The 9,180-nt window shown below is 45.2% G+C and overlaps 1 protein-coding gene across 1 annotated transcript; it reads right to left on the bottom strand.

Annotated features, from left to right (window-relative positions):
* Positions 1-5,627: 5,627 nt before the first annotated feature.
* Positions 5,628-7,507, bottom strand: LOC134437168 (uncharacterized). Its single transcript, XM_063186633.1, has 2 exons — positions 6,374-7,507; positions 5,628-5,839 (listed from the first exon to the last, which is right to left on the bottom strand). Exon 1 carries the CDS (start codon positions 7,441-7,443, stop codon positions 6,757-6,759), a length of 687 nt encoding a protein of 228 aa, XP_063042703.1. The 5' UTR covers positions 7,444-7,507; the 3' UTR covers positions 5,628-5,839; positions 6,374-6,756.
* Positions 7,508-9,180: the final 1,673 nt, after the last annotated feature.

Here is a 9,180-nt window from a genome sequence, read left to right as displayed (position 1 = left end):
ACCTGAACAACAGACTACTTACCAAAATAGTTAAAATAATTTAATTTCAACTGTAGCTGAAGATATGACATTAGAATTACCTCTTTTCCAATGCAGTCAATACAACTGTTTAAGCCAATTTAGCTGTTTACAACGTTTTAAGGTGTTGTATTATGCACAGGCCTACACACGATTTTGGAGAGCTTTTATGTCAAAACATAAAAAAGACTAATTCAATTCCTACGTAGTGTTTACAGGAGCAAATAAACTGCTGTGACATGTCTGAAACCACAGCGCTCAACAGACGTTTCCCCCTGTTATACCAGTTTGCTGTCCATTTACGGAGAAGCAACTCTTGCGAAAGAGACTAAATGGGATAGCATGTGGAGATTCTGATTTCAATTAGTTTTAGCGTCCCGCTGCACACACACCAATATTGTTTTTGCTTTCTGAAATGTGAACTCCCACGAGTGAAATACTGTTTTATTGTTCATGTTTTGCATAACACTTTTTTTCCTGTTGAACCCCAGACGATCGGCGCCGTTCTGCAGCATTCAGAGCTCCCGTGTGAATGTGGGAATGTGTAGGCTATGTGTGCGTTTATTTTGAAAGCGCTTTGAGTCAATTTCATAGTTGCGATGTGCTATATAAACATGTTTTATATATAATATGTTTTATTGTATTTTATTGTATTGTTTGTGTTAGTTGTGCATTGTGTAATGTAAATGCTATTGTTTGTATTGCTTGGGGTGATATTGCATTGTTGTTTTGTTTGTCTGTGGTGTATTTAGTGAGAATAAACAAAGTCATAAACAAATCCCTTTTGTGCAACAAGACATGCCGACGCTGTCACTGAGCAAGGCTGAAAGGTCAATACTTCAGTTCAGTTTGAACTTGCAACCCTCTGATCTAAAGCCCATCCCTCTAACCATAAGGCCATGGGTGTCCCTTATGAGAACATGAACAGTAGTGTAAGGACCTAATATGACATGTTGATACATGTAGATAAAGTGAGAAAGCAACCATTAAATAAAATGTCACCAGTTTTGAGTTAGAAAATAGTGTTTTAGGGTTTGCATGTACTATGAAGTATACAAAGAAAGCAAAGTAAGGGGGGAAACTGTTCAGGTTCTTGGCCAAAAAAATATCCGATTTTGAGGCGGCACAAGCACAACTCTGAAACCACTTTTTCCTGAAGCGGCCTCAGCGACAACAAAGCCCTGGCAAGTTTGTCGACCACACAGCCAGTTAGAAAGTTAAAAAGCCTGTCCAACTATCAGCAGGAAAGTGAACACTTTTCCCCAAATTCCCTTTTAAAAACAACTCTCACTCACTTCAGCACATGAAAAAACACCCTTGTTTCAAAACAAGTTAGGAGAATTAAAGGAGGTGTGTGTGTGTGTGTGTGTGTGTGTGTGTGTGTGTGTGTGTGTGTGTGTGTGTGTGTGTGTGTGTGTGTGTGTGTGTGTGTGTGTGTGTGTGTGTGTGTGTGTGTTTGTCTGTGTGTGTGTGTATGTGTGTGTTTGTCTGTGTGTGTGTGTGTTTGTCTGTGTATGTGTGCGTGTGGTCTGTGCATGTGTGTGTGTGTGTGTGTGCGTGTGTGTGTGTGTGCGTGCGTGCGTGCGTGCGTGCGTGCGAGTGCGTGCGCACGTGCGTACAAGTGCGTGCTTGTGTGTGCGCGTGTGTGTGTGTGCGTGTGTGTGTGTATGTGTGTGTGTGTGTGCAAGTGTACATATCCATGTGTGTGTGCCCGACCTGTGCGTGCATGCGTGCGTGTTTGTATGCGTTAGTGCAGGATGTGTGTGGGCAAGCAACAGAATGGATCAGAGTCATTGGTGTGTGTATGTTGGGGATCGACAGTTGTACAAATGCTACCCCCCAACCCCTCGCTCCAAAATGGCTTCTGGGGTCGCGACCTTGGGAACAAACCAATCAGCAAGCAGCTGTGAGTGTTGGTTATCGGTGCGGATTGGCGGGAGATCAGAGTGGCTGCAGTAGCCGCCGCCTCAGGCCCCTGGACCTCGACTGCGCTCAGTAATTACTACTCCAGCTGGCAAACACACACACACACACACACACACACACACACACACACACACACACACACACACACATGTACACACACACACACACACACGCGCGCACACACACACACACACACACACACACACACACACACACACACACACACACACACACACACACACCAATAAATAAATTAAGCAAATGGAAATAAAGAAATAAGTAGAAAGAAAGAAAGAAAGAAAGAAAGAAAGAAAGAAAGAAAGAAAGAAAGAAAGAAAGAAAGAAAGAAAGAAAGAAAGAAAGAAAGAAAGAAAGAAAATTAAAGAGCAAGATTGCTTTTACTCGCCTCTGTTAATAGCCCACAAATACACTTCACTTTTTCTCATCTATCTATCTATCTATCTATCTATCTATCTATCTATCTATCTATCTATCTATCTATCTATCTATCTATCTATCTATCTATCTATCTATCTATCCATACCTCTCTGTATCACTTTCTCAACTTGCCTCTTTCTGCTTTTCTTATCTTGTTATTATGTATTATGCCGTTCCCTTACCTAATAACTTATTTATTTATGTACTTGTTGGTCTTTTCCCATATAGGCTACTTCTCAACCTGTCTATAGGTTTGTCTTTTCAGAGTCTCCCTCCTACACTGGATGTCCTGAATTGCCCCATTTGGGTGACAGTGCCTCCATTTTGTTGTCAAGAAACACAGTACAGTATGTGGACACCTGTTTGAACACAATTTACAGTATGGCCTTTTTTTTGGTACAGGCCGGCCTGAGTGATGCCCTACCTATCATACAGTACTGTACACCTATAGGCTACACATGCGCGATTGCGCGCGCACAATTACACGGTCACACAACACAACACAACACAACTCTCTCCCTCTCTCTCTCTCTCTCTCTCTCTCTCTCTCTCTCTCTCTCTCCTCTCTCTCTCTCTCTTCTCTCTCTCTCTCTCTCTCTCTCTCTCTCTCTCTCTCTCTCTCTCTCTCCTCTCTCTCTCTCTCTCTCTCTCTCTCTCTCTCTCTCTCCTCCTCTCTCCCCCTCTCTCTCTCTCTCTCTCTCTCTCTCTCTCTCTCAAACACTCTCAAACACACACACACACACACACACACACGTAGGACTATATACAGGACATCCTATTCTCGCTGGGATGTTTTATTGGCTGTTTTTATTTTATTTTTAGGCCTCCTCATACCTCCTCCTAAACTTGTCGTGTCTGTCTTCCTTCACTCCACCTCACCACCTCTCCATCTCTGTTTTCCAACCACAGCACAGCACAGCACACAGTGTTCTCGAATGACAGCCGCGTGCCAGTGCTACAGCAGAGCACAGCAGCCACCCACCGCGTCTGTCACACGACCAGGGCCGCTGACAGTTATCGCTGGGCCCAGGACAAAGTAATCTAAAAGGGGTCCCCTACCCAATACATACAATGTAAGGGGGACCCAATTCTGGGCCCCCTATCCCCATGGGCCCGGGACAATATACCCCTTTGCCCCCCCCTGTCGGTGGGCCTGACCGCGTCTGTCACACAACTGTCACTCCCTGTTCCCTGTGCCAGCCACCTCATCCCAGGGTGATTTGTTCTCATGAAGAAAAAAAAACTGCTAATTGGTCTTCAGGGGTATACCATCACCGCCATCAGCATCATCATTCATTGTTTCCACTACCATTTTATACATTTGCCTGTTTATGTGTCGGCATTGCTCTTCTTCCCTGTATATGCCCTTTTTTTACCCATTCATCCTCATATCTTCATCCTCATATCTTCTTCTTCATTTTTACTTGCCCTCATGTTCCCCTTTTTCTTTCTATTTTCTGTCTGTCTGTCTGTCTGTCTGTCTGTCTGTCTGTCTGTCTGTGTGTTTCTCTGTCTGTCACTTGTGTCACTTTCTTTCACCCTGTTTCTCTATTTTTGCCTGTCTGTCCATCTCTGTAAGTTTTGTTTCTCCCGTGTCACCCCCTCTCCCTTTTTTACACTTTCATCCCATCCCATCCTATCACACTTGCTCTCATCCCATCTACTTCGCTACATCTGCCTTTTGGCTTTGGTTTCTTATTTGGTGCTGCCACTGTTTACAGTAAGACTAGTACCAGTATTTGGGAAAGTGTTTATTTACTAAGTAGTTACCTTTAAAGGCAAGTCGGCAAACAGTCTTATTTGGTCAATTTGGGCGTGCTGAATTCAAATCTGGGCTGCATTTCTGGAAAGCATAGTTGCTAACTTTGTTGGTTGCAATGCAATTTCCCATTGGTAACTACCGAGGTTGCTAACAGATAATAACTACGCTTTCCAGAAATGCACCCCTGCAATAATGCCTAGCTCAATTTGACCTCTGTTGATCTCTAGAAACTTTGTCTCACATATGCCTCTGGGTGTCACAATCCTGGATGTTGGTGTTGCCTCTATTTCGAGGAGAGGGTAAGGACAGACAGCTCACACCTGGCTAAGGTGCCTCTTCGCGTCTCAGGATGCCAGGAGCCAACACATGTGTCTCTCCACACACACTTCTATTGCTGTAACCCCTTCGAGACGAATACATAACTTGTCGAGTGGAAGTGTTAATAATGTGGCACAGGTAACAAAGACTTGCCCTGAACTTTCTTTGGAGTTGCAGAGAAGTTAGTTTATAGAAAATCATTGGCTACATTTACATGACGTTTTTAATTAAAAATTACGTAATAATTCAGAATTAAATCCGTCAAGTTTACTTTGATCTTTCATTTAATTTTGAATGTTGAGGTGTTTACATGAAGTTTTCAAAGCGGAATTAACCTTAATTCAGAATTAAGGTGAGTTAAGTCTGAATTAGATATCTCATGTAAACGTAGCCACTGAATGTTGTATGAGTACACAGTAAACAGACAGAAAACACAGATGACATATTCTAGACTAGAGTATATTTGGTACCAATGTGTTGAATCAACATTGCATTTTTTTCTCTGTGTACCTACAGTAGATGTAGCCGGGGCGAAAGTCACTGTTGATTCCGTCAAACAGTCTGGCAAAAGCCAAGAGGGATCCGTTTCTGTGGAGGGTGAGAAATGGTCTGACATTACTTGGCCATTTAAATTCATTGTAATTCCGAATTCAAATTAAAACCCACATTGTGCTTTATTAGCATGACTGTTACGATATAGCGTCGCAAAAGCATACAAATAACAAAAGAAATGTGTGAATATATGTAGCCTGTGGGCCATTGCACTTGCTCACTCTCGTTCCTTTTTTTTCCGTCAGTCAACGCCACTAATTGGGTTTTGGGATGGGCACTGATTAGGCTGCCTGAGCGGCATAGCTGGGACACCTATAAAGTTACTTGGGGTCCTTGTAGTAGCACAGGACCCGCTTAGCACGCTCGGTGGTGGCGTTTGATGTTTGAAGGGGCTGCCTTCGCTTCAGGTATGTTTCTGCTTTGTAGCGAGTGTAAACTCTTTTTCTTATGAGTAGCAATCTAAGTGTGCATTTGTTTGTGTCGCCCAAGTGTATGGGGAGTCGAGAGCGGCCAGGCTGGCGTGAACCCCCGGATCGATGTTTACTGGTGGCTGTCAAGTTGTTCCAGTTTTGCTTGGATTTTTCGGTTTGATTATTTTGATTTGTGCAATTTCCCCAACTTGAATAAAGGAAGTGACTTCTGGTGGAGTTTTGAAGGTACACTGGATTCCACTCAAAGGACTGGACAAGACAAGAGTTGTTTCCTTTTTGACTTTTTCTTTTCTTTTCTTTTTATTTAAGTTCAGGCCACAAGTTCATTTAGTTGAGTTTGTTGGCAGGAAGAACAATTCATGGCAGTAGTAGGTCAGCCCTTTAGGTAAAAAACCTAAGGGTAAACAGTAGACAAGACAAAAGAACAAGGTTAGCATAGTTAGCACGCACTGCTCATGTGCAAAATACAATTCTGTGCAAGTAGGCCATCATTAATATGAAATGTGCAAATATGCTTGTATTCCAAATATACTAAAATAAACTTTGCAGTATGTCAACACTAAATCCAGATTAAAAGAACAGCAATATGAATTTAAGATGTTGTAAGAAAGCTACAAAAGAGAAGACATTTGATTTACCTGAGACTGACATTTTTTAACTTAATCAACTGCACTATAATCTATCGATCCCACTACACGGCTGATTTGGCTGTGTGGCTTAAACAATCCACAGCCACTGCGCTGCGAGCACAATAAACAGAACAAACGTGTGCCTGGCCGTTTAAACTGACATTTACATTTCGCATTAAACAATAACACAACAATTGTTGCAAACACATGCGCAAGCATCGGACACTACATCAAACAAACTGAAGGCAACTGAGCGCAAGTTCACTAAACATCTCAAATACAGACAAACAATCTCTTACCGGTTGCCTCTCCAGTTTCCAGAGTCACGTATGCACAATATCTTTCCAAATTGTTGGCCCAAGCACAGCAACTTTATGCCTGTGCTTCTCAGCAGGGTTTCCTGAAACTGAGCTGAAGAGCCTAATTAAAACCACCTGTGCTTAGCTTTGCTGCACAGGACAAATCAGCTCAAACGCGGGCAGCTGACGCTGATCAGCCAACTCTAGCTGCTTCAACTTATCAGCTGACTCGCGATTGATGCAGCTTAAACATCACCCATTTTTTTCTATTTTTCCCCGGTGTATTTTCTTAGTGGAATTTAAAAGCAAAACACATACAAACCCAGTTTGACTTAACACCTCCCACTCGACCTTGTCAGTAGATCTACTGATAAGGTCGTTACTTACAAGTCAAACACAAATAAACATGAGTCCTTTGAGGTGTGGAGGGCAGCAGCTTGGATTGCCTCCTTCCACTCGTCAGTCTTGGGCTTCCTTGAGCCCACAGCGCTCACCAGCGGGCCGCAGCAGCTCCGGACAATCTTCCTGCTCACAGGCCTCTCAAGTCTCTGATGCGGTGGTTGAGGATTTGGTGCCCTCTTGTGTTGAATGGGAAGTTCTGCCACCACTTCTTTCCTATTCCTCCGAGATGTCACTTGATTTAGTTTCCTCCCACTTTGGTCGGTTAAGGATTTGACTGCGGACCCTCCTGGCTCACGTACTGGTCTCCAGACTTGGCTGTTGCCGGGCACTTTTACTTTCTGGAGGTTTGTGAACTCAATGGGACCTTGACATTCCTGCTTCGAATGAATCTTCCTCATCTTTGACGGGGAGTTGGAGGAGATGGCAAGAAGCTCACCTTCATCAGCGTAGCTGCGGTAACGCATCTTCCTGCGGTGGCCAGATTCTTTGAGAGACTCCTGCCTCCCACTTTGCCCAGAGACGTCCAGGGATCTGGGCTGAGGCCTTCTGGATTTGGGGATGTGCTCCATGTTGATGGTAGCCCTCATGGACCTGGCAAAGTGTGTGCCTGATGTGTGGGCTGACATTGTAACATCTTCAAACAGGTCTGGATGGGCGCCTCCCACCATCTTCCCTAACGGCCCATCCCAGAGCACAAGATCCTCAACAACTCTGATTGGCTGCGGCGCCAGCTTGCCCTCTCTATGGCTTATCAGCAAGTCAATCTTCTTTGGTCTTGTAAGCTCACTTATGGGTACATCAGGAAAAAATCGTTGGAGTTGTTGTGCCGTCACATGGTTGTGGATGTCTGCGATGTCATCCAGCCCGTAGCACACCAGCTCATGGGATCGCAGTCCACCGTTTGGGGTCCTCACACGGATTTTCAACAGGTATCTTCTGGTCTTCACGCGGGCCTTCATCCCTCCAACACCATGGACAACAAGGGTCATCTCTTCACTTTGAAGATTTAGCCTTCTCGCTGCCTTGTGGGTGATGTAGTTGGTATCTGAAGCTAGGTCAACCAGGGTGCCAACCTGTTGCCCAGTGTTTACAGTCACTTGAAGCAGCATCATAATGACAGGAAGCTCTTGCAGTCCATGTTGAACGAGGAGGTTTGAGGGCTGACTCACTGTGTTGAGTGTTCTTGAAGCGGAATTGGAAAATACATGTCTGCATTGTCTTGCCAGTTCTGTGGGGAGCTTGCTGAGGAACTCCTCTTGGTCAGCGGTGTACCCACTCCCCTCAGTCTTGGGGTGTTCACTACTCACTGCAGTGGTTGTTCTTGCAGCAGCATTGGAGCACAGGTAATAATGGTGCTCAAGCTCATCTCTGCAGTCCGGGTGTTTGCACAGGAAAGTTCTCTTGCAAAATGCTGGTTCGTCATGAACGTCAAGGCATCTCTCGCATGCCCCCAGCTCCTTGACAGCAGTGTTCTTCTCTGCAGGTGTCAGACTACGGAACTGCCTACAGAAGTACAGTTTTTGTCTGTGTCTTGAGTCACCGCAGACCACGCATCCAGCTGGCGGATCATCGGACTTGGTGGCTCTGGTCCTTCCATGCCATGGTCCAGATCTGTCTTGCCTTTTTGGTTCCTCTTCCTTCAGGTGGTCAAGCTGCTCATAGATAGCCTCCTGCTCTTTGAGGAAGGCCAGCAAGCAGTCAAACCGGTTGGTTGGGGACACAGCATTCCGTTTATCTGCTGCGTGAGTCAGCCACTCTTTCTGCAAGGTTTCAGGGAGCTTGCCTTCAATGGACCTAGTGACCAAGGGGTTTTTGATTGCACCCGTGTCTCCAAGGTCACTTAGGTCCTGTAGTGCTTTCTCGACTGTTTGAATTAGTTCCACAATTTCACGTGGTTGGTGGCTCTTCACTGCTGGTATTCTTTGCACCTCCTCCACAATTTCTATGGCAATGGTGGTTCGGTTGCCGAAGCGGTTTTCCAGGACACGGAAGATGTCGTCAGCCTCTTGGTAGCTTGTGAGCCTCAGGTCCTGGGTGATCCTTTTCCTCCAGGCTATCAAGTAGCTGAAACTTTTTCACTTCTTTGGAACCTGAAGGCTCACCTTGCTTCTGAAGGGCTTCCCAGTCTTTCCTCCACCTATGGAAATCTCGTTTGTTTCCGGAAAATTTTGGGAGTGCGGTTGGTTTGAGTCGGATGGCAGGCACGAGTGGAGCGTGAGAGACAGGGGTGGGTTGTCGCTTCTCCTCCTTCAGTTTCTCAGCAATGAAGTCTGCCTTCCCGGCTGTGAGTGCGGGGATCCTTTGGATGAGGTCGCTCAGGCGGTCCAGAATGTTTTGCTTTTGACCAGGTGGGACCCATCGCTTCCACCGTTCGAAAGCCTCCCTCGCCGCTTCGGTCAGGTCTC

Source organism: Engraulis encrasicolus, chromosome 21 (assembly GCF_034702125.1).
Source record: "Engraulis encrasicolus isolate BLACKSEA-1 chromosome 21, IST_EnEncr_1.0, whole genome shotgun sequence".
NCBI lineage: Eukaryota > Metazoa > Chordata > Actinopteri > Clupeiformes > Engraulidae > Engraulis > Engraulis encrasicolus.
The sequence above is the reverse complement of the archived record's forward strand: the minus strand, read 5'-3'. Positions and strand labels throughout refer to the sequence as shown.